This window comes from Ischnura elegans, chromosome 10 (assembly GCF_921293095.1).
Source record: "Ischnura elegans chromosome 10, ioIscEleg1.1, whole genome shotgun sequence".
Lineage (NCBI taxonomy): Eukaryota > Metazoa > Arthropoda > Insecta > Odonata > Coenagrionidae > Ischnura > Ischnura elegans.
Genome location: NC_060255.1, coordinates 65,975,357 through 66,001,480, shown reverse-complemented (window position 1 = coordinate 66,001,480; position 26,124 = coordinate 65,975,357). Strand labels below are relative to the sequence as shown.

Here is a 26,124-nt window from a genome sequence, read left to right as displayed (position 1 = left end):
TAATACTACCGGTTTCGCTTTTCAGCATCATCAGGACCTACTTGCTCCTGCTTTTTCATTTTCATGCTGTACAATGTAAAAATTTCATTGAAAAAATCAAATTTTGAATATGAACATGAGCTTAAACAAACCATCTGAAACCTTTCTAATCCAGAGGTCTCCAAAATACGGCCCGAGGGCCGGATCCGGTCCGTGGAGGACTTTCATCCGGCCCACGCACTCGTTTCAAGTATCGAATATCGTATACTTCAATCATCGGCAAATTTGCTATCTGGCCCGCGGGGCTATTCAGAGCTTGGAATGTGGCCCTCATGGCCTAGTAAATTGGAGACCCCTGTTCTAATCCATTTTTAAATGAGATGTGATAACATCAGTTTACTTGAGCATGTTGTATAATTCAATGGAACTCATACCCTTTAAATGAAGTCAGTAGAGAAATTTGCATAATTTCATTTAACTGATATTAAGATGTTCTACAGAATCAGCTGCAAGCATGACTTTCTTATCCAGTGTAATAAGTTAAAGCCTTTGATTTAATTCATGTACTTGATATTAGGAAGGAGCACTGTATTACACTCTTTTTTCAGGCAATTTTGATTTTATTCCTGGATGGAGAAGCTGCTGTGTTTAAGTATGATCTGAAGAAGATAGCACTCCTTGCTGTTGTCTTTACGACATTCCACTTTTGCAACTGCTCTTATGGTTCTTCATTCATATCTGCCTCCAGTCTTGACCATCTCAATCCAGTCTCATCAATATCTGTGCTGTGTCTTGCTTTTTTATTGTCTACCAGCACTCTCAAAATTCATCATGGGTATCAATCAATGAAGATGATAACTCATTTAAAGGTAATTTTTTTGCTTCTTAGTTGGAGTCCCAGCCAGGACATTATAAGTTTTTACATTAGGTGGAAGGAAAAGATAAGGAAGTTGCTTATTAGTAAGCAGGTAGTATTTTGTTATGGGTTTCTCATGGCCGCCCTGGTAAATGTTTTGGGTGATTACGATATGGAAGCCCAAATTTCAGCATCTCCTGAGATAATGCTATCATTACAGATTTTCAGAGAATTCATTTAGGTATGTATTTATAAGTGATGGGTTGGTTCGATTCCTCGATTCTTCGATTCCTCGATTCTCGGCCAAGAACCGGAATCGAAAACGAGTACTTGCCAAGGCGAAAAATCGATTCCGATTCCAGCAGTACTTCAAACAACAAAATATACGACCGCATTTCCAATAGTCATTTGAATTTTCGCGCCACGTAATCGTAATAAAAAAACATATCTTCTTGGGATGTGCGAGTACTCGAAAATTCAAGTCGATCGAGTAGTTGGTACTCGACTCGAGCGTTTCGAGTAGCATTACGGATGTCGAGTCGAGTAGTTAAGGTAACAGAGCTTTCGAGGCTAGTAGGTCCAGCAATCTGCCGACAGGAAGCGCTATCATGAAACTCATGTAATAATGCAGTTTTTAAAGCCGATAAGTCATTCTAATGCCTTGGCCTGGTAGTTTCAGCTTGCCGAATACACTATAGTTGTCGACGTGGGCGTCGAATACCTTTACGCCAGCCGCGGCGGCCGATCATCTTCCTACCCCGCGCACACTGGTCCGAAATTGGAAAAAGCTGGAATACAGTCCAAAATGACCTTTTTGGGGATAGAGGCTTGAAACTCAGCGTAAATACTCATAAATCATTACCAAATATTGATTTACATGCCATTTTACATAAATGCGAACCTTTAGTGAGATACAGAGGCCCAAACATGACCAATTATTCAATGCCACACGAGATATCGTTTTTCCTCAAAAAATCTTTGAATTTATCCAAGTGGTTTTGCGTTGGTATGAGTTTTGTGGAATAAAAAACGCAATATTCCTTTGATCTGGTGCTTTGTTTATACTTTCAATGACTTTTGAAGATTTTGGCTCTCATCTGTCTGGTTTTAAAACGCAAAATGGCCGACCCGTTTTTCACGTGAAATTTGACATTAAGTAGACATTATCTTTCGTTTACGAAAAATATAACTCGGAAAATTTGAACCACAATATAAAGTAGAGATTTCTAAAGAGTACTCATTAGAAATCTTGAAAAAAAAGTTTGCGACGAAGGAAATAAGAGCGATTTTTCAATCGCGCGTCAAGGCTGACCTACACGCCGCGGACCTCTGAGGCTCGGTAACTGAGGCCGATTTTTCAAGTTTTTAAAAACATTAGTCCTGAAAATCGTCATTTAAAGCATGGATAATCGTCTTCATTGACTTAAAACACTAAACTGAGGATGTTAAAAAGGATTATGTATAGATCGACTAGACCATTTAGCGCATTACTCGAGTGAAAATACTAAGGATTGGATATTTTTCGGAACCATCCCGCGCGTAAGAAATATGCCTCGGGTATTGAAGTAAAGTGAAGAGATTAAGTCAGCATGCTTAAGAGAGAGAAAAATGAACTGTTTCCGTGAAAGGCAACAAGCGATACCCTTTTTCCCTTTCCACCCTCGCCGAGGTGAGTCGCGCGGTAGGGGGAGTTTTCACACCATAAGGCTCTTTTAGCCTTTTCTATTACTGCGTCCGTCCGATGTAATATTCATTTGTAGCATTTAGTTTCTTTCTTGAACTTAAAAAAGCAAGAGATTTAAAGGTTGATTGAATGACGTGAGAAGTATAGCATTTTTTTTGGCTCTACAAAACTAAAGTTTAGTTCTATAGGTGTTCGCTTCGTCCACTTGAATTCCATTAAGATTCAAGATCTAACAAATCGTTGGTATAATTTTTAATAAAAATTCCAAAGTCTCCGAAATCTTGCAATTTTGGTGGGAAAGTACTTGCCCAATAACACACATGTGTAGCAAAAGGCAATTTTCTGCAGGCAGTAATACTGTAACATGGAGACGTCAAAACCTGCTGGCTGAGCATGTAGAATAATTGGATTTTCTGCTTGAGAATTTGAAAGGGCCAAATATTACATGATTCATATACGTAGTATGTAATCTTTATTACAGCTATGAAAATTCCTGTACTCAGGGCTCTCCCTTGTAGTTTGGATATATATATATTGTCGACATATTATGAGTGCCAATATTCTAAAGTAATACCTATCATGTAACACCACTTTTCAGGTATGTTCTGTTTTGAAATTTAGCTATCATATTTTAATTACATAGTATAATGATATGAAAGATTCTTTTGTCAACTGACTCTTTCACAGAGTAATATTTTTAAAAGTAGTTTTCTTGTTGCCTGGATTAAGTGATATTTTTCTTGGAGCCTATGGCATCAGAATCGATGGAATCGGTATCGGTAGAATCGGAATCGAAATGTCAGAATCGGAATCGGGATCGGAATCGATAAAATTTTGGAATCGACCCATCACTAGTATTTATGTATATGAACTATGTTTCCATTCTTGGAAAAACTACATTTTGAAGAGAAATTACATTACAAGACCTTAATTTGAAAGTCATTTGTATATATTAACTGATGGGTAGAAGGCATGGTCGTAAGGAAGAAACATGTTTTCAAACGAATAACAATGCATGCTGTAAATATCTCAGAAAAAACTATATTGTAACCCGTCCGTCCAGACGGGCCTCGTGGGGGGTGGGGGAGGATTCTTTGGAGGGTTCGCCCAAGGTGAGCGGGTCGTGGTTCGGGGAGAAGGGAAGGTGGAGGAAACGGAAATGGAAAAGTGAGTTTGGGGTGGGTTCACTTGCTAAATGGAGGCTGGCGCGTACGAAATAACGAAGGCTTACGTAACAGTTTACAATTTCAATGACACTTTTAATAAACACTTCGACTTGAAAATGAACAACAAAATACATAAATGAATTATTCTCTGCATAAAAAGAAATTTAACTATTGCTACTGGCCAGTTAAATACCATGTGACAGCAATTAATGAATAACAAAAGAAAATAAACTCTGTTTAACAATTGTTGGCGTAAAATATAGTAAAATGGTTGAATAATAACAAACGCCAATTCCAAATGATCACTTTCTGTCCTAATAACTACAATTAACCATTCACACACACGGGAAAAAGGGAGGGCATAAAAAAAATATATAAAAAATGCACGGGAATGTATCACAATTCTTCTTATCTTGGATAGTGGGGGAAATGGCGCTCTTCTGGTTCTTCTGAATTTCTGGGGGGGGAATTATAGGTGGCTAGAATACTTATCGCTGAGTTGCGGATGGATAAGGCTTCCTCTGCTGGATCCGATCAATCGTTGTTGCGTCTGGTCTCGCTGTGGGATGAGAGAACTTCTTCACTGGGCGCCGTGGAGTGACGTTTTCTACTGTGCGTACTGGAAAACTTCCCTCTCGTCTCCTCTTTCCTAGTTACTGCCGTATTTAAATATTACGTCGACTTCCACGCCTTGCTGCTTCTCTCTCTCTCTCTCGTCCACAGGACTGCCTCCGGGGAGATCCAGAGCCTCCGGCCGCGTAACCAAGCCGAATAGAGCTGGTCGTCGCCCGTACTTCGCTTTTATAGCCCCGTGGGTCACTTTCTGGGGTGGGGGGGGGGTGAGCAGGGGAAAACCCAGAATAGCAGGTTCTCGGCTATTCTTCAGTAGGGGAGGGGGGGGTTTTCGCCAAAGTCTGTGGAGGGCGGGGTTGGCGAGTTACATCACCTTCAGCTTGCCATGTGCAGGTGTTCTTCTTTCACTGTGGGGTGGGGTAAACTTGCTGCGAATCACTTACACATCGGAAATTTCCATTCTTCCGAGGCGGAAGAATCGTGGGAGGGGGAGGGGGATGGAAAAATACAGCACCGGGTCATTCACGCTTCACTTATCTTTCACACGCGCACATTCACACAAAATTACATAAGCACACATTCATACAAAATTTCATAAGCACACATTCACACAAAATTACATAAGCCTTCCCTACCTCGTAAACTCCGATTTAAACACCCATGAACCGTGCCAATCGGCTACGGTTACAATATATGTAATCAATTATTTTTCTGATTATTTAAAGTTTGAGTAGCTGCGATGAGGGAGGGAGCATATTGAACCACTTAGTTGGTAACATTATGAGACATGATGGGCTGATGAAAACAATTGTAGAAGGACAGGTGGAAGTGTAAAAGGGCAGGGGACTTCCCCAAATGAGCTACATAGGACAGGTTTTTAAGGATGTAAAAGAAGTATGAAATATGTTTGTATGTACATCGCTGTGAAAAGGCAATCGGATAGGAGAGAGGGGAATGGATAGCTGCATCAAACCAATGTTAGGATTGTTGACAAATGATGATCAATAATTCAGTTGTTAAGTTAGTTTGGAAAAAAAAATAAATTTCAGATTGTGTGTACCTTGGATGAAGTAAGTTAGTTCCATGCACACAGCATTTAAGTTTAGATTACATATATGATTACAATCAAAATGAATACCTATACGGTTTTCCATCATTTGAAAAGGTATTGTAGTGGTCAGCGTGGTCAGCTCCTATTGAAAGGTCGAAGCTTTGTTTCCTGGTAATGCTATTTCTTTTCTTTATACATAAAAAATTACATTCTACCCTTTACTACTTAACCTCAAGGCGCTTTAAGCTGTCAATTTTTTTTATATATACTGGGAAGACTGTCATCAGTTGTTTACTTGTTGTAAAGGCTCACTGTATTTTGTTCAGGCAGGCTTTACATTCATGCCGGCAGGGCTCTTAGTTGTGTAAGATGCATAGCACACTTCTATATTTTTCATTTTTTCCTGGTCGGTTGCCCTTCCCTCTCTCACCCCCTTCAAATCTGTCTCAAGCATACAATGCTTGTCTTTAAGAAACAGTTACCTTCTAAGAAAAAAATTCTAAGTTCTCGCCATTACTTTTCAGGAAAGTTTGAAAACGATAACTTGCTGCCCTGTGTATGCCATGCTAACATTTGGAACTTTTCTGCATGTGATAAGTTTGTTCTCAAGTAGTTTCATAGAAGAGGAGCACCAGACTTGGCAGTTCCTTTCTATTTCGGTGATAATTCTTCTTGGCCTGCAAATGCATCGCCAGGTTCCCCTCAAAAGTGAGTACCCCATGATGGAGGAGGTGACTCAATCCTGTCGTACTTTGCGGTAAAAATTTCTGCGGCTGAAATTCTGTTGCATAACCCCTACGAGAGCTTTTAAACAAAATGGTTAATGAGTAGGACAAGCATCGCAGTGCGACGGCACATGCAGAGGTAGGATCAGAACTCTTTCCACTCTCTGGTATAGGATGCTGCATTCACTGAAGCATAAATTTAAAATTTCGGATTCAGATTTGATGCCTTCTGCGAATTTGGATCCAAAGTATCTTATGAAAGGCAATAGGTATCCGCAGATATTTCGATACGAGGTATCCGATCTGACCATCCCTAGTAATTAGTAAAGTCAATGGTGTTGGGTGTCAATGTTGGGTGTCAATGAGTATATGAAATGAAAACCTTTTGTGCAATTTTGCCAAATCTGTGATACATACATATCCATTTAATGTTAAAGTTGTCTATAACCATCATGTATACATATTAAAATGTTTCCTTAAAAATAAAAAATTGCAGAAGAAGTTATTATAATGTACATAGTAATTGAAGCGTTTCTGGGTATATTTTATAAAGAAAAAATATTTTGGCATGTATTTAGAAATTCATGCAGTTAAGGGTTAAATAGTGTTTGCAAATCTAAAGAGAATATTGTTGGCAACATTAATCATTGGAATCTTGGCTTAAAAGGTCAAATATATCACTCAAGCATCCCATCCTAAACACTGCTTTAAAAGTCAATTTCAAGTTTAAAGTAATGTTCTATAATTTTTTGATGAGCAAGAGGCGTGTTTAGGAGTTTTTCGTGTGGTGCAACAAGAGCACGCAGGAGTTGTGGGGGGCCATCCTCCAGAAAAATCTTAAGAATAATGGTTCAAAACGGCGAGTTTTACGTGTTTCTGAGGTATATTTGATTACTCCTAACACTATTCTATAAGTGATACTGATCTTAAATGAATTACTGAATTAAGTAAAATGTATTATACTTAAAAATTTCTCTGAGCTCTGGGCGGGGGGGGGGGGGGGGGGGGTTTATCCCCCAAAACAGCTGCGCCACTGAACGAGAGTGCATATGAGCTCTATAAATTTAGTCTCTTGTATGAATGATTGCGAAGAAAATTTTTGAATTAATGACATGAATCAATTTTTCCCATTATTCAAGAAATCAAATTAAGAAAATGAATTTCAATGTAAGCATGGTGAGTTATTTTTTTTAATAAAATAAAGTTTTTAGTCAGAACTATGAATAATATACATATGTAATTTATTTGAAAATTTAAATATGATCTGTAGACTCTTGCTCTGCAGTGTTAAAATGTTCTTTAGGACTGATTGTAAAGCAAATTCTTTCATAAGTTGAATCTGAACTATTTCCAGTTGAAGAATCAGTTTGATGAGCATCACTGCATGTAAATGCTGCTATGTAAAAAATGAATTTTGTTAACACAACAATTACGTAAGTGATTACAGATTGTGCCAATGGAAACCAGATGGTGAAATTTGAAATTATGAAATGCACATGTGAAATTAGCTGAGATCATATGCCAAATTCATTGTAAGTCAGACTCATCATAAAATGGGGTCTATTGTATTCCTTGCTCTTGTACCTGATAGTTTGGGCGTTGAAACCTACTTTTGCACCCTTTGGAAATCACACATGGATTGTTTGTCACCCATTGTTGGCACATCTATGATGATGAGGTCAACAATGCTTCCTTCATGTCATGAAGTGTCTTGGATCACATGCTATTGTAGCTATTTTTCATAAAAATTGAAAAATAAACCATTGACTAAGGTGGTAGCATTCTTGATGAAAGAGCTCTTCTTTCTAGGTTGCCTCAACAAGCTTTTCTCTCTTTTTCAGGTTCAAATTACATAGCGGCCAGGAGATACCTTGTCTCCAACCCTCTGTCTACATCATTCAAGTATAAGTTTGGGAACCAGAATGTACATTTTACTACCATGAATGATGAAAAAGCATTTTCTCACAAGAAAGAATGTTTAAGTATCATTGTAGTCCTTTTTATTCATCGAATCCTGAGAGACTTCAATCACACTGGTGATAAATGGGGCCACCTGCCTGACATCGGAGATTGGATGTCTGAATCGGAAAACATCATCATTCGATCTGCTGTAATGCTATTTTCATTGATTGGAATCACAATTTTTTTAATCTTGAACTCTCCATACAAGCTCCAGTATTCTAATGAATTGCCATTAATCTTAGTTGTACCGTGTATATATGCATACAGGGCAGCGATTGGTGATGTCTCGTCCTTCAATATTTATCCATCCTCAAGGTAAAATTTGCATTTTAAAATAGTTTTGACTCTACATTTGTATATTTACATATTAGGGATGAGAAGGTTCAGTTCTCGATTCCAACTTTTCTTGAGCTTAGAACTGGAATAGGAACCAAAGTAAAAAAGAATCAGTACCAAAATTATTTATGCAAAATCCAATTTGAAACCTATTCTTGTGCCTAATTTTCAGTGCATTCTTTAAAGAGAGGGTTTTTAAGGATTTTGTCTTTTTTGGGATCTTTAATTGTTATTCTAGGCAGTTTTCTTAATCATCAACTGTCATCAATCTGAAGATGGTTTTGACGCTGCTCTCCACTCAAGTCTCCTATCAGCTAATCTTTTAACATCAGGATATTTCTACTGCTTAACATCCTATATTACCTGCTTAATGTATCTGCTGTGTATAAGGCTTACCTATGCCAATATGTATTCCTCTCTACATGTCCTTCTACTATAATTTTCATCAGACCATGGTAACTTATGGCATGGTGGATTAAATTTTCCCATCTTCTACCCAAGGTTTCCAAAAGACTTTTCATCTCTCCTACTCCTCTTAGAACTTTTATATTACTCACACGATCTATCCATTTACCTTCGTCATTTCTGTGTAACACAACATTAAAGAAGCCTCCAAATGTGATCTCAATGGTGCTGTAATCGTCCACGTCACACTATTGTAAAGGAGAATCCTCCAAACGTAAGCCTTAATGAATTGCTTCCTTTCCTCAACTACCTATTATATTCTCAGCTGTTTAGAGATTCCTCTTTTTGAGGAGGAATCTCTAAACAGCTGAGAATCTTTGCCCAGGCTATTCTACTGACTGCAGAACTTCTTCACTTACTCAAGCTTATTTTCCTCTTTTCAAGTTGGTCTTTGCCTCTTATCTATTCTAGTGCAGACTTACATACATATATTTTGGTTTCCTTCACATTAATTTTCTGCCCGTATCTAATCATTTTCCTTTCCTTGTTCATTAAATTTTCTTTAGATCTCTCTCTTCCTCTACTGTGACTGCTATGTCATGTGCAAATCCTAATATGCTTGTTTTTTTTTCACTATGGATATTTACTCCTGGTGCTTCGTCTTTGATTTCAATTATAGCCTTCTCAATGAAAATGTAATTAAATTACGAGGGACTGACAGACTTTTCTTCCCTAGATTCTAAAAGACCAATATTTTTATTTTATTTGAATGGATTTTCAGCTTATATGCATTGGAGGAATTATTCTGATGTTTTGCATATAATCATGTAAATAATGGAAAGCAATGAAAATGAAACTCTTGACAAAGAACCAAGACCAGGAACTGATGCCAAGAATCAAAATGGAATTGGAACCAACATTAAAGTGGAACCGACCCATCCCTAATGTTTGCTATTGCAATGATTAAACTTTTTCACTTATTTTGCAGGGGGACAATAGAATTTCGCATTTTATTAATCTTGCTAGCCCTGATAATGGTCAGTGGTTTCCATGAAGTATTTAAAGCCCTATCTCCTAGTGAAACCATCGAAAATCACCGCAGGAGGGAAATGAAGGAAGAGGAGGCTCCAGGGAAAGCACATTTGGCTTCTTTTGTGATCCTTTCCCATGAGCTTTGTAAACTGTGGGTGATTTTATGCTCATCTTTGAATCGGCCAGCTGATGCTCCCATCATGTTGGCATTTTTATTTTGCTGTCAAACTGTTGCTGGTATTATGATGAAAACTGGGAGATTTGATGTTCGATCAATGTCTAAAACCTTTGTTTGGATGGGAATGGCATTTTACTTTTTCAAGGTGAGTCTTAATTGGTATTGTGCTAATACTAATAATACTTGATATATAATACCAAAGATGTAGTACATTTATAATGGGCCTGATATAAGTCTTGTCAATATACTAATGAGTATATACTATCACAGCATCTAGCATAATTACCTGTGCACAAAATTTACACACAAGAGCTTAAATTGCTTCATTAAGGTTTTCATGAATTGAACTCCACATCTTGGCCAGTAAAAGTCTTTTCTATTTCAATGGAAACGAATGCCATTCACAGTTTTAAGGCCTGTAGATATTTTATTATTTATATTAATATTAGTATATTTTTATAAGTATTATTACAATATATATTTATATTTATGGGCACATTTTTGCTACTTTAGTGCAACCAAACCTGTATTGTACACCACTTTGTGACCTTGTGAGATGATTTTGTGCAACACTTTTTTTTGTTTTGATATTGAAATTTTTTAAGTTATTTTTTTAAAATATATAACCATTAAATGGTACAGTAACCTTGTAGATTGCCAACTATATGGTATTTGATATTGCGTTTTGGCAATGCATGTATCTCTTTGCAGGGAAATTCAAACAGCTTGGCCTCTGTTGATCTCAAGGCTGCTTACACAGGACAAGACAATTATAGTGCATTAACTGTTGGCATTTTACTATTCTGCCATACTTTTAGCATGCCAATTTTAGCACTCCTACTTCTCTTTCACTACCTGGCAATGGCAGTATCATGTGTGCATGGATTTGATTTGAGGTAAGTCCTTGGTAATAATATTTTAAATAGTGACACTCAATTTTTTTAATGTCTTGAAAATTTCTTTAAAATTGGATTATTGGATCGCATTATTATAGGTTTGCAAAGGACTGTTAAGTTTTGATTCCTTGTCTGTTTGGGATGGTGGAAAAAGTTTTCACTCACTATAGTAATTTGAAGACTGTCTGAGGGGTTTGACCTTTGATTGACTTCAGGCTGCTTAAATATTTTTTCGTTGTTTCCTAGCAAATACCAGCAAAATGTTAGCTGAGGAGACCATTAGACCAGGGGCACCTTTTCTTCTGATACACTGGTTTCTGAAAGCGATAGTTTTTATTTTTAGCAATAACAAAGGATAAATTTTAATTTCATCACTATACAAATGCAATATATGATTGATTTCATTAAATATATGATTTTCGATGTGTGCACATTGATAACAAAATATCAGTATAGGCGAGTCTTTCTCCCATAATCATACAAAATTATGTCCATGGACTGCCATAAAAACACTGAAACTGTTACAACAAAACTAAACTAGTTTATTATTTTATATATCCTTTTACTACCTTTAGTGACAAATTAGTAAAGAGAAAAAAAATATGTTCCCCAAATTTAATGTCCACTGACTATGATTCGTCATGTCTGTGGACAGTCCTGCATAGATTTTAGGAAAGGTGTTCATTGTTTAAACAACCTTTACTAAATAATTTATTTAAAATTTATCATGAAACTAGTTACAGCGATGTAAACATTCCCTAATAGCCTTTTTGGGTTGTTATTATTTCATTATATTTATTTTATAATAAAAATTCATGGGAGATGGTGGCAGCCCTGGTATGTTGAGAAGGAGATTGTCACCTACATATATTGGGTTGTGTTGAGTTTATACATGATTTAGTGAATGTTTTAATGCTGGACGAAAAAGTTTAGTTCCGTTTGTTGAAAGAGCCAAGATTATAAGTCATTTCCGTGGACAAGTAAAAAGAGGTAACTCTGCATGTTTTAATTAACTACGAATAGGATTTTTTTTCTGCTATAAGATGCAAGTTCAATGTAGTAAGGACAGTATTGTAACCCAGTGAACATATATATCATGTTCGTTGACAAATGAATCATGTCTGTAGACAATATGAAAGTAAAAATTAAAGAAAAACAGTGTAAATATTACTAATGATCTCTGCCACTTAACGTCATCAGATATTATGATTGACAAACTAATTACGCATTTTGGTTCATTTGTGACCAAATATTAAATTTTTTAAGAGATGCCTGTAGAAAATGTACATTTATTGGAGATTGACCTAGGGAACCTGTATACTTCTCAAGCCCCCCTCAAGCAAAGTTCTGGCTATATGCATGACTAAGGCCACCTTATATCTTTGTCTCAGTGGTGCTAAACTGCTCTGGAGCCGCAGTGGTATAAGTGTAGTCAAGTGGGTTTGGAGCGGGGAGCTGAATGCAATGGAGTCATTTGCTCAAATCTATGATAGCAAGTAATGAAATAAAAACTTTGTAAGGTTCACTGTTATTTAATAATGGGCACGATCCGGGTTTCGTAACTTAATGTTTTCTTTACTTTTCATCACGCGTATATTTTTGGTCTACAGCCTTACATCGGTTAAGTTACCAGTAGACTTGAAATATCCCAATTGCGGTAGTAGTACATCGCGTATATTTATGGTCTACTGGTAACTTCCATCGGTTAAGTTACCTGTAGACTAGAAATATCCCAAATGTGTAAGTCTATAATTTTTCGTGTGCTCTCATGGTTGGTTACATCGTCGAAGTTACGAAACCTGGGTAGTACCCATAATTAAATAACAGTGAACCTTACAAAGTTTTTATTTCTTTATTTCTAATATGGAGAGGTTTCACAAAGTAAAGCCTGAAGTTATCAGTTATGCTATGATAGCAAGTCATTTTAAAAAATTTTGAAACAATTTATCCAAAAACAATGTTCTGTCTTTGGTGACAGTGGAGTGAAGTCCTTACCTGCCAAACTGAAGGTCGTGGATTCAAGACCTGCCATGGTAGGTTGCCCCTCTTCAGGGCATGGGTGTTGGTGATCATTTCTCGTTGTTATTCCTTAGTTTCCCCTGCTGTAAACACCTTTAATATGCTGTTTCCGGAGGAGATAAAGAAATTCATTTATCAGAACTTACATTTGGAGTATGCTTCTTTATGAAAGTGAGGCATGGACAATGAAAGCAGTTGAGAAGTCAAGAGTGGAGGCTTTTGACATTTGGTGCTTCAGAAGAAGGATGAGGAACAATTGGATCGACCGAGTGACTTAAGAGGAAGTCCTAAGAAGAGAAGCCTTTTGATAACTGCTGATAAGAAGATGGAATAACCTAATCGGCCATATCTATGCACATAATAGCCTAATGAAGACAATCATCGAGGGACAAGTAGGTGTCAAAAATAGAAAAGGAATATGTACCTTGAATAAAATGTGTGGAATATATTGGTAATGAAGGCTGTGTAAGAGAAGAAATATGTAGGTGTGAAAAGATTAGCTGATTGGAGAATTGAGTGGAGAGCTGCATCAAACTAATCTTAGAATTATTGACCAGTGATGATAATGATGGAAGGGAAAGACAAGTTGCTACAAAATAACATCTTCCTCATTGAGCGATTCACTGGTAAGTAAAAAAAAATGCGAAAGTTGCCATAAGTTTATTAAGTCATTAGGCCTCATTCACAATAACGTAACACCTTAAATTGGCATAACTAAGGAATTGAAAACATGATAAATGCATACTGATTCGCTACTACTGAAAGCAGTGTAGCTCAACTTGGAATGAACATTGGCTGAGAAAAGTACCAACTTCTCATGAATTTGCCAGCAGCTCTTTAGTAGTAACGTGTATTGAAAGTCAAGGGAACTGTCGGAAGTTCTATTATTCTGATGCTATGATTGCTGTGACAGGTGGAATACTTCACATGTAAGTCAGCGTGATATTACACCAAGTTAAGTTGTTATGAATGGGTTTGGTGGGTTATGGTTAATTTACTCGTTTAGGGAGAATCTTTCATTGAAGATAGGAATTTCTAACTAGAGTGAACAACAATGAACCGCATGAGGCTGATGAATGAGGGCAAGAATTAGTGGAGAAGCAGGGACACTCGGCATGAGTTTGTTACATTATCAACTTGTCTTCAAAAGGGTCAGGGCAGTTGATTTTTCATCGTGTACATCTCAAGAAGTCAGTGATGGATTGAAAAATGGTAAAATATGGGTCTCTTTATTTTTTAAATTACTACTTAATAAAATGAAGTGCATTGTGTGCATTAAGTGCCTTTCCCCAGCCTTTTCTCCTCTCCGAAATGGAGGGGTTGGCAATTTTTGTGCTCCACTTCTAATCACTGTTGCAGTTGGCAAGTCAAACTGATTTGGCAAATAAACCTTAGAGTGCCTTTTTTTGGTAGTCAATCATCAGTTGTTCCATTGCTAAGGTGTAGAGGTTATCTTAGCACCAGCAACTTTTATATTGATATGTCTTTCTTCAGGTGCCTCCAAAGAACTGTGGATGTAGCTGCGACTTCAGTTATTTCCTCTCGGCTCTATCCTGTAGTCGTTTACTCTCCATTCATCATCTTACAAAGGCATCATCTTTTCATATGGACAGTGTTTGCTCCTAAATTAATATATGAAGCGTTCTTCACTCTGGCTTCCCTGTGTGGCCTCTCCTTGGTTGTTCTGCTTCTTGGTTTTGTTACCCAATTGGCAAGACTGCGGGGAAAATAACCCAACTCCTTTGCGAAAGCAAAGGAGTTTCGTTAATGAAATGTATATGCTCATGATTGGCATCCGTGCATCTAATGTGTTAAAGGTTATTTTTGTCACTGTAAAAATTGTAAATAAAAAATATATTTTTTATTTTTCTAAGTGTGTGTATTCATTGATTTTGTGAGTCCGATTTTTATCCAGGATCAATTGTTTGGATTAATTCACTGTTTTAAAGGGAAGCATTTTAACCTTGAGCTGCTGGATTTAAATTCCCAGTGTTCACTCTTGACTGTTGGATATAATTCCATTGTATTTGTACAATAATGAGATGCAAGACTTCTCAAGGCCTGTCAAGACTCCTAACCAGCTCACCATGCTCTAAGTCCCATCCCATAATATGAGGTATAAAATAGTTTCAGGCTTAATTTTGTGGAATAATGCTGTATCCATGATTTCGAAACCATGGTCGGTTAAGTGCTAAATAAAATAGTGTGGATATTACCATTTGTGCTTTAATCACCAAAATATGAGTCTTGTCTCAACCGCCAATAGGCTCGGAGGTCAACGTTCTCCTACAACCCTAAACGCTTTTTTCCGAATTTAAATGTTAAGTTCATGTACAAAATTTTACCTCAATTTCAGAATCAAATATTGAATGACTTAATGTTAGATTAGATATCAACAGACATGATGAAAATGTCTCCCATTTTTCTAGTACATATGTAATTATTTCATTCAATCATACAATTATTTGGAGTAGATAAAAGGATTGCAACTCCATTGCCTAATCTATGGAAATGAACTGGAACGATTTGTTTCAGAACATGATTTATTTTTGGTAGCCTTGTGTTTTTGAATAAGGCTTGTAAAATAAATTGAGTAAATTTTAGTGAGAATATAAAAACATATCATCAATTAATGACTATAAATGTTGGTTAAGCAAGTAATACCAATTATATATTGCCAAAAGTTCTAAACTGTATATGCGAGGCAACATTTTGATTCCTTCATTGACTGTTGAAAATATCTCAAATACATCATCAAATGTAGTAGAGAAATACATATGTGGCTAATTGAGTTCCCTATCCCAAGCCATTACTACAATTAATATTGTTTATTGATAAAGGGAAGTGAGGTAGGTCTACTTTTAGACTTTGACCTTTATCTTGGATCTTTATAGTAGATGGAAGATGGGACTTTCTAGTCCCAATCTCGCCCAATAAAGACGTATTATTATTATTATCCACATGCTGTCCACAGCATGGTGGATGACTTGAAATTACAAATGGGTGCCTTCTGATGCACTGAACCAAGCTAAGAATGCTTCCTCACCATGCATGGCCATCATAATGGCATGCATTTGTCTTGTATGGCACTGCACAATATGCTCAGAGAAATATACATGGCACAAGCAATTTTTGACCCTTGATATCATGCTTTGGATAGTGACTGGTGGAAAGCAAAAATCTCTGAAAGTGGGTTCAATGCAATTCATGTTCTGTCAACACTTTCTTCAGCCGAACTCATCTCAGCCCTAAGACTTAGTGAGAATAAAAAAAACATTGTCAATAACCACATATGGTACTTGTAATAACATACGTATTTGGTTACCTGATATAATAACAAATATGTACTGCCAAAATTTCGAAGTCCTAAATTCAAGACTACATATAAATTTCATCCTTTATTATCGAAATAACTCCTTATTCTTAGTCATCGAGTAGGTACTCGCCTTGCCTATCTGTAATTTTTATGTTATGCTTTGACATAATTCATGTAAGATTAATATTTACCACATTTACTCCCATTTTTATCTTCTGTAAAGCAGTTTAAGGAACACAGGAGAAAGGGGATTTACTCGCCAATGCTTTTCTTGATGAATCAAGTTGCTTCACTGGATCAGGAAATTCACATAAAACATGTCCTACGGAAGGGTGAAGTAAATGAATGTACACAATGTTTTTTTAAAAGACATTTACTAAAAAATTCATTTTATGCTTTGAATGTTTCAAAAATTCATCTTTTAGATCTCATGATTTATAGTTTGAATGAAAAAACGGAACCCTGAGATAATTAACAAAGGTTCTTAAAAGACTCCCCTCATTTCAGCACCCACACGAAAATCAAAATTCAGAACATAAAAAAAATCAATAAATTCAATCACATTTCAATCACCACAATTAATACAGAATTTTGAGTCATAATTGACCTGAAAATAAAAGACAAATTTAGAAACGACAAACCTGATTTAAAAATATAAAAAAACAATTTGTTTATAATGTTCAGCCAAACAGAATTACACATAGGCCTCTGAATTTCAGATAAAATCATTCTCGCATAATTTTGAATCAATATCATTCGACCCACAAATAATAGAAATACCCTTTATAACATTAAGAATAAGTTAATTAATTTAGAAAAATAAAATTTTTGACAAATATCCAATAAAATATTCGAAAGCATTACACTGATTTTTTTCTGGTTCCAAAATATGAAGATTTAAAAATTCATGTTTCCATAAGTTGGAAATGCTCAAATATACTTATTATTGTATAGGAACCTACTTGGGCTGACACATTCGACAGATGCAGCATGAAAGAAGAAGTTACTTCAAGGACAAAAGTTGTGGACTTAAGATGATTATTAAGTAGGATTCAGTCTTTTTCATAATTACGAAGTCTTGCACTCACTCACAAGTGCAAACAATTAAAAAATATATATATCCAACCATCCATCCACCCACTAAATGTTTAAAAACGTGCACCATAGTTAGTCAATTGAGGCTGCAAGGGGGCAGATTACTCGTGGGTGGAGGTCAAGACACATATATACATATATACAATATATATACTATACACAAGGAAAAAAAACAAACAAAACAAGAAAAACAAATCATATGAAAACCATTTAACTGGGCACTTCTGCTGTCTTAGCGACAAAATAGCCATGATGCTTTCAAGAGGATAAGCATACATATGTGCTTAGGCTTATAACAGACATTTTATCCCAACATTTACAGATTTGTACTGGGAATTGATTTTTTAATAGTAGAAGGCAGTAGTAAATAGGACAAGAGAGATATTTGGCATTTTCCAATGGTCCTGTACATGCACACACCCCCTCAATGGGATCATCTTAAAAGAAAGACTACAAAAAGGCATGCCTGCATGCAAAAATTCATGATTCACGGGCATGTTCAATGTTATAAGATCCATAGAAAATGCTCCTTTACACTATTTCTCCAGGCCCTACTTTTGGAATGCATCATGCACGAGTGGTGGGTAGGCAAATAAATACTCGACCCATTTATAAAACCACCACTCAATAATCGTTGTGAAAGAAGTTTCAGCCACTACCCTCAGTGCATTCAAATGTGCTGGAGGGTTATTTTATATATCGATACTCACAGCTTGAGAATAAGCTAACATTAAACTTTTCGAGTCCCTAAGCGGGGCATTAGACTCCCCTTGGAACCAATCACAGACTTAGTAACACATTGTATTGATGGAATAACTCGGAAGGATGACGGCTGCAGCTCAATGCTCGGCAACAGCGCAACTTCCACTTATTTCCACGCAACTTTCTCGATTCTTAATGGTGGGCTCGGGCTACCGAAACAAATTTCACACGGACCAGTCACCGACCACCGACCTTTCCCGTCAGGACGACAGTATACTTCTCACAGCCTCATCGAGTGCCAAGTCTCCGCCACCTACTTCCTTTGACAGAGTGCTAACCACGCCTTCCTCCACATTTTCTATCGCCACCTCCTCCTCCACCTCGCATGCCATCTCGCGGGATGCCCTGTCGTGGTGGTCGCTATTGCTCCTCTCAGCTGTCGTCCGCCTCTCGCCACCGTCCTCTTCCTCTTCCAGCGTCACGTCAAACACGTCCTCGAGCCCCAAGCCCTCGTCTTCCGCACGCTGAAGATTCAATATACTGTCGATTGCACTTTGCACTTGAGCATTTATGTCATCGTCTTCACATAGATTCGAGTTTTCCCCCACGCCACCCCCTCCAGGATCGTCCAGTGGTGGAGCCGGCCCAACCAGTCCAGGAGACCGACTCGCCTCACATGAGGACTCGCCCCCTCTCGGCCCGACTGGCATTCTTCGTGCACCTGGCTCCCCATTCGGTGGGTGTTCTGCATCTCCACTCCCTTCCTCCCGCTTGACCCCACAGTAAACGCTCAGCTCCTTCTGGATCGCCTCCCACTCGTCATAGGGCTTCTCATCCTCACCATTGTCGCTTTCCTCCTCCTCCTTTACTGTGGGCATGGCCGAATTCCTCACAATCGTGTAGCGACCTTCCTCAGCCTCCTTCTTGATCGATTCACTCTTCAGCACGTCATGCAAGCTGATCCGGACTTCTTTCAGACCTGGCTCACCACTGCCGTTGGAATTTGGATTCAAGGCAGCTGAGTTGCTGGATAAATTCTCCTTGGTATCACCTTCATCATCATCATCCGATTTGGATTTCTCTTCTTTCTTCTTCTCCAATTCTGAAACGAATATTAAGGTTAGGTTAAAAAAAGACACAACATTCAGCAGGCCACATCCATAATGAAAGTGCGGGGTTGTAATACACATTAAGTATTTAGAGGACTTTGTTACGTAATACCATAAACCAAAGGACAAGGGAGGCTGGCCATTCCACGAGATGTACAAATTAAGCAGAAAATATAATGGAGGAAAAAACTGAAGTGTAATTCCCATGTAGGAAGACCACGATGTAAGTACTGAGCCTAGGTCAAGCAGGATACAGGGAACCATGGTGGAGTAAAAGAATTGGAATGGAATAGGAAGAATTGTAGCGCTGAAGTATACCAATCCCAGGACCATGATACTACTAAGTAGTACCAGGTATTTATCGGCATAGACAATGAATGACAAAAAAATGGGGAAAGGCATGAACTTGTGTAAATTGAGGGAAAGGTAAAACATAGAAGTAAAGGACTGGCATGGGAAAAGCAAAAATGGAATGTTACAATTAACCGATCATAAGATTTTATATCACTGACAGCAATATAAAATGCATTACAAACACACTTCTGGCTGTCACTTTGTGGAAGTCCATACCAATAAAAAAAATAAACTTCTACTTTGGCGCAAAGGGTACCCAACAGGTTTTAGCTCTTCTGCGCCACTTTTTAGGGTTCCTTGAAGCAGTGAAACTGGTTGGGCGAAAAAATCACAGTGGAAAAGTACAGTCTCATACTTTCAAATAAAATGCACACTGCATGGGATCTCAGTAGGTTGAGTTCCCTCTGGAATAGCTCTCACAACCCAACAGTTATCGATACATGTTGAATGGCTTGGGGTTGCAGTGTCCTAGTTGCTTAGTACCTCAAGTCATTTAATACATGGCATTCAAGTGCAGAAGAGTAGTTTGAAATTCAAATGTTATAAATAAACCCATTTCCTGTGTAACATAATTCGATACACAACAAAAAAAAGACACTTTGAAGTACTGGCAAATCCCTTGGAATCGATTATTCCATGGTAATTACCTTCTCACCATTGTGCATATGCCATTTGCCTCATCCAACTGCTACTCATTGTGTGATATTTTAGTTCTTTAATAAACCATTAGGTAGAAGGAATTACATGCAGCCCAGAAACCAAAACAACACCCATGGAAAGTATGTTATGCGTAAGAAACAAGTGTAACCAATAATATTAACCTAAACTGGATTACTATATACATTGGCGTCACGGTTTATGGGTTAAATAACAAAACCCAAATTACCCAAATATTTAGGTGACGCACTCTTCTCTTTCAAACTCAAGGGTTGAGGGATTTTGGAACACTGCATCCTGAAATGAAACAAAATAATAATACCAAAAAGAGGTGCATACTAATCCTGAGGTAGCACCCCGGCTCATCGCAATCATGAGAAGGGAAACAAGAGATACTTCATGTGCCTGAATTTGAATGATATAACGTTTCTAATCCTCATCAGAATACAAAAGCAGGCATTAAAATTACAAAGTAAAAATAATGAAAGTAAAGCTATGAGCAGTTTGAAATAAAACTCTATTAAGTTGGAAAATTTTCTCAAAGCCGCTGTCTGCACTACATTTCCCTGCAGAGACTGCCACTTCAGGCAAGTATAACAGAACTACCCTGGGCAGATTGTAAGGGTTTTTTAATGCGCCGGTTCACTAAATACCTTTCCCTAGGGACTATGTATTCGTTATTTTCAAGTTCTCTCATTTCTGATTTCTTTTCAAGAGCTGTACATGGAATTGTTCTTTAGGGATAATTTCCAACAATGCAAAATAAATTGCTAACTCATCAGAAAAAAAGCAATATGATGCACGTCAAGTGAACACTATCACCCTACATGCGACTTAATAAAAAAATTGGAAATAAATATCCTAATTTTTTCGACAATCAATTATAACTCAGGAGTGAGGAAATGAATGCACAAGTGAAGAAGATGTAATACCAAAGAACATAATGGGGAGAGTCCATTGGAAATTCTTGGGCTATGGACAACTCTACAAGCATCATGGAGGCATTTCAATTATTCCGTATTACACATAATTTACGGAAATCCTCAAGCAAAATTACCCCTTAATTATGACTAAATTCAATTATTCCGTTAAGCATTTGCTGCAGTGGAGCACATAATGGAGAGAAACGTTGAAAGAAAAGTTCCATGAGGACAAACAAGAAATCAGAACTGGGAGGAAGTTAAGGATGATGCAGGGAAGTAGAACCACAAGAAAGTAAAAGAACTGGCATGGGATAAGGAGAAATGGAGGGCCCCAGTACACCAACCCGGTGAAAATATTGCTAATAACAATAATGTAGTAACATAGCTTACAAACTTACGAGTCAACTTACCTTCAGCGAGACGAGCCTCTTCTTTTAACCTCTCAAGGGCCAACTGTTCTTCAGCCACGAACATGCGGTCAATCATCATCAACTCTGATGTCCTCACTTCTTTCTGCAAAGATAATTGGATTGGTCATTGTTAGTAATAGGTCACTGGAATTATGGACTTCAGTGCAACCTCGATAAAATGAGACCCCACGAAGCTCAAATAAACACTCACTATACCGGTGGTGAAACAAATAATAGCCAATAAATCTATTGTCAACACTTATGTAGCAACAGGATTGGTGTGGCCAAGGAGATATTTCTATCCGATAAACTTAAGCATAAATCCAGAGGAAAGGGGATGTTTATTTGCATCACTATATTTTCTTACCTCAATAGCAAACTAGCCATTCAATTTATAAGTGCTGTACTGAATCAAAATAATGCAAAGCATTGCTATGTCAATCATTATCCCAATGCACAACCGGCGAAGCCACTTTTCTATGTGCTAAGGGCATTTATGTAATCATTTTGGTATTTTCTACTGAAAATTCTAAAAATTACTGATAAAACTGTATTGCAGTTATTCAATGCTTCCATTAGTGTATGTTTTTCGTTTATTTACGTTTCGCAGAAGTTATATGAAATAATGTATCGCATTTGTTTCTACAGACGAAAACAGTGGAAAATGGTAAAACAATCCTGCCTCGAAAGACTTTTTCTATCATCCAATGTAATATCTTCATTATCTACACTAAGGAGTCTGCTAAGCATGCATAATGATTGCCATCCTTTCAAAAACAGTTTTATTTTGAATCTTACGCCTGCGACGTCATTGAAATAATACATTGAATGTATCCCCGGCACTGCAATAAAAACAAATTTGAATTAAAATTGGTTATATAAGAAAAGATAATAACTTGATATTATTTCATAAAAAATATAAGGCAGATATTATGCCGATGCCAGAAATTATGACACTTCTGCCGTGATGGTTTGCCCTCCCGCACCACAGCAGACTGAATCCTCATTTTTTTTATTGTGAAGAGCGAAGAGGGAGATATATTAACTACGCCACAGTCGAATTGCTCTATTATATTCTGGAAATTATGACAATAAGTGCTGTTTCATTGCATGCAGAGAGAAAGGGAACGCAGGGGTTGTGAGCAACGTCACAACAGCTTTACCTTTCCACCTGTGCCCTTTATTGAAGTGGAGGACTGTGCTGTCAGGTTTCTCATTCGCTGATTTTTCAAGTGGGATTTTTCCCATCCTCCTGTCACTTTTACCGAATTTCACAAAGATTTTGTTCCCCAATTCATGGCACTGAATTCACAAATTTGCCTACTTGAGATTGACACCCCAAGGATAGATTCACTTTGACCTTTCTAAGAAGAATCATGCCTCCTCTTACTGTCTTTATCTTACCTAAACCTATCACTAGTAATAGCACACATAACTCAAATGCCTGAATTAAAAAGAATTAACTTCATGCAAGAAGGTTCATCTTACGGAGGGGTAGCATTCAAGAAGGTTTGGTTCATTTTAGGATTAAAAATAAAATTCTACCAATGACTTAAATTTATCAGGTTTGTCAGGGCTCCAATGAAAGGGAACTCTTTCGTCTATTGCATAGTTCTGAATTTACCATAACTAATTTATGAGACTCGTGGATACATAAGTGTACACAAGTATCAAGTTAAACTCCAATTTTCTAGTTTACGAATAACTCATCAAAATACACATAGTCACAAATAATAATAAAATTGTAAAGGCAGAAATACAATGCTAATGAAAGAAATTAGCATAGAAGGTGAAAATAATTGTCAAGGTAACATAATAAATAGTCTAGGTATGAAGTTGCCAAGGCTAAACATTAATCTTAGGGCCGTATTCTTAGTCAACCCTACATATCCGTCCCTACATAACAAAAGGCCCCTACATGCGTTTCTCAGTCGACCCTACATAAGTGGTGGGGGGTGATTCCGTCGTCAAGTTCTCTAAAAAGACGTAGAGGTTGGCGCAGCGCCAATTTTCCACTCTGGTGGCGTAATGGGAACTAACTATGAAACTAAGAAAAGACGTTCGATAATTTTCAGGCGTATTGTTAGGGTAACGGCACAAGGTAAATAAACAATAGGTGTTGTCCGCCAGGTCGTGTCGGTACTTTAATTATCGCTACAAATACTCTCATATCAAGCCAAAAGTAGAACCTAATTGTCTTTAAATTACTTCAAAAGCGGTCTGTACAAGATAGTAATAAGTACGGAGCAAATATGAGCATTGACGTGGGAACTTACGTTGCATCATGAAGGTTCGTCATTCGCTTTCCCCTTCCGTAGTTAAATTTATTATGTTGCAAATAGTGGCATGAAAATACGTGTTCTATGGTTCTACGTAGACGAAGTATTGGTTTCCCAAAAGTATACCAAGTGCCAAACGTAAAAAATATTATTATATATTCGTAGAATCAAGGTGCATGTATACCGCTATATTGTTCTTATTAGTTCAGTCAATTTTATAATTTTTTTAACTTGGTGGTTATAACGTGGTAGTATTATTACATTTCTGCTGCGTTACTGTACATTTTAAAATGGCTTGTGTGAGGTCGTCTCCCTGAATATCCATTGTAACATAGATTCTTTAATCGAAGTGATCAGCAGACGATATTTGGCCGCCATGTTTTTGTAGGGTGTAGGGTTGGTTCGGGTACCATACATTAAGTAGGGCCCGTTTAGTTCCAAATACGGCCATATGTAGGGCGAGATCGGTTTATGTAGGGGCTGATGACGTATCCAGGGTCGGTTGACCCTACAGGGTCGACTAAGAATACGGCCCTTAGTCAAGAAAGTGATATAAAATCTTAACTCACCATACTTTCCATCAACAAGAGATACCGGTACTTGGCTGTCATTTGCGAGAATTTATCTAACAAATGCCTAGCTGTTGCCTCAAAGATCTCATCTGCTTTGTCCAGGTCCCTAGCTGAGAGGACTCTCTCATTTAATACATGGTATCTAACAAGTCGTTTGCACGCATCTGCTCTATCCGCAAATGGTGTATGGACATCTGGATTAAGAGCCCCAGCCTGATCAGTACGAAGCTGCTGCTCAATGCTGCAATGATAAGAAAATATAAAATTATAACATATAAAATATAAACAATTATGTCAACAAACACAACAAATGGAATATTCTTATTTTCAATAAAAAAAGAAAAATAGTGAAATAGTAATCTTAGCGAACTACAGTAGTTTTCCTATAGTATTAAATGGCCTAAATTGCAGATTTATATTTACATTAAGTCAAAGACCCTCTCGACCCTTCTCCTGAGGTTCCATTGGGAGAATTCAGGCCATGGAGTGATGAAGGCATCTTTAAAACAAGGGTTATTTTTTTTCATAGCCCAAGATTGATGAAATAAGCAACATTTTAAGTTTTTTTTTCAATTTTCTATTTGATTCAACACCAAAACTCAGGTAAAACCATTATTATTAATGCATTTCCAACAAGACTACCAAAGTACATAGAAGATTACTGGAAGAAAGGTTTGTACATAAAAAGGTTTTGGCAGTAAATTTGCCATGAAAAAATTTGGCTCAGCCAGGAATTTCATCATAAAAATCTGTCAATTTCGGTTTAAAATTTCGTCACAAAATTTCAATTTTGTTGTAAAAAATAGTTTCGTCATAAAAATTCACTCGTCCAAAATATTTTTTTTATCCCTAGAACAATAATTTCACCAATAAATATGCTTATTAGCGTAATAAACATATTTTTAATGATAAAAACCTTGATAAAGAAAGGTAAAAGCAAATGCCAAATGAATGAGTTAAGCATTAGTTAGATACACATACCATAAACACTCTTTGCTATGCATGTATTTCAACCTCATAACGCAAGACAAATGCGGGAGTTGTACAGATGGGGAATATTTTTGATTAGTCTAAATTTCACGGTCTCACTGGCCTGCATGATGTAAAAAACTTAATAGTTTTCACTTAACACATTGATAACAAAAGTCTGAAAGATCTTCCACAAAAAAATAATACCAACACTCGCAAATATGTATCTATCTACTATTAGTTATAATTCGTGTTTCTCGAAAATTCAGTGCCCCACTCGCAAATATGTATTTATCTACTATTAGTTATAATTCGCATTTCGCGAAAATTCAGTGCCCCTACTTATAGTTGATACCTGACCAGCAATCGGGAGACCCAGATTCAAATCCTGGCTGGCCCAAATGATATTTTCATGGTGAATTTCATCCTTGATATTAATGTTTGTAGTTGATGGCGATAGAATATGGCCCCTTGCACACAAGGAGGGGACTAGCCTGGGTAAACTATTGTCCCTCTCAAGAAAGAAAGGGTTATAGCCACTGTGATGAGACGAGACGTTGAGAAGAGATAAGACAAGAGGGTAGAATGACCAAGTACATTTTTCTCAGTCACCGGAACACTTGTAAATTTACCAAGGTGTGCACAGTGTAGCCATTAAAACATTCCCTGAAATTTATTTTTTTTCAGTTTACGGTTTTCCAGGGGGGTTGTTTTGTTTTCAAGGGTGCACCGCAGTCATAGGCAAAGCATTCTCGGGTCAATATTGCGCAAACATAAGAAATTACCAACCACTGGAATAGGTCTTAAGACATTGCAATGCTGATTATAGCATCTTAAGATGATAATAATTTATGTGTGTGCAAATCACTCCACACA

The 26,124-nt window shown here is 37.2% G+C and overlaps 2 protein-coding genes across 13 annotated transcripts in view; one reads left to right on the top strand and one right to left on the bottom strand.

The window, feature by feature from the left end:
• Positions 1-14,735, top strand: part of LOC124167010 (GPI ethanolamine phosphate transferase 2) — a 35,592-nt gene extending 20,857 nt beyond the window's left edge. For all 5 annotated transcript variants that reach the window (XM_046544771.1, XM_046544774.1, XM_046544772.1 and 2 more), the window contains 6 exons: positions 588-848; positions 5,834-6,017; positions 7,876-8,311; positions 9,726-10,092; positions 10,659-10,843; positions 14,357-14,735. In XM_046544771.1, coding sequence (XP_046400727.1) covers positions 588-848; positions 5,834-6,017; positions 7,876-8,311; positions 9,726-10,092; positions 10,659-10,843; positions 14,357-14,594 — 1,671 coding nt within the window. In that variant the 3' untranslated portion in view covers positions 14,595-14,735. The remainder of the gene's footprint in view (positions 1-587; positions 849-5,833; positions 6,018-7,875; positions 8,312-9,725; positions 10,093-10,658; positions 10,844-14,356) is intronic.
• A 1,979-nt stretch (positions 14,736-16,714) lies between these two features.
• LOC124167063 (trithorax group protein osa-like) overlaps positions 16,715-26,124 on the bottom strand; it is a 57,181-nt gene continuing 47,771 nt past the window's right edge. For 7 of the 8 annotated variants that reach the window (XM_046544844.1, XM_046544841.1, XM_046544846.1 and 4 more), the window contains 3 exons: positions 24,277-24,520; positions 21,429-21,531; positions 16,715-19,077 (listed from right to left, as the gene is read on the bottom strand). In XM_046544844.1, coding sequence (XP_046400800.1) covers positions 18,236-19,077; positions 21,429-21,531; positions 24,277-24,520 — 1,189 coding nt within the window. In that variant the 3' untranslated portion in view covers positions 16,715-18,235. Of the gene's footprint in view, positions 19,078-20,324; positions 20,393-21,428; positions 21,532-24,276; positions 24,521-26,124 lie in introns of all 8 variants that reach the window. The other variant, XM_046544849.1, reaches the window with a different exon arrangement.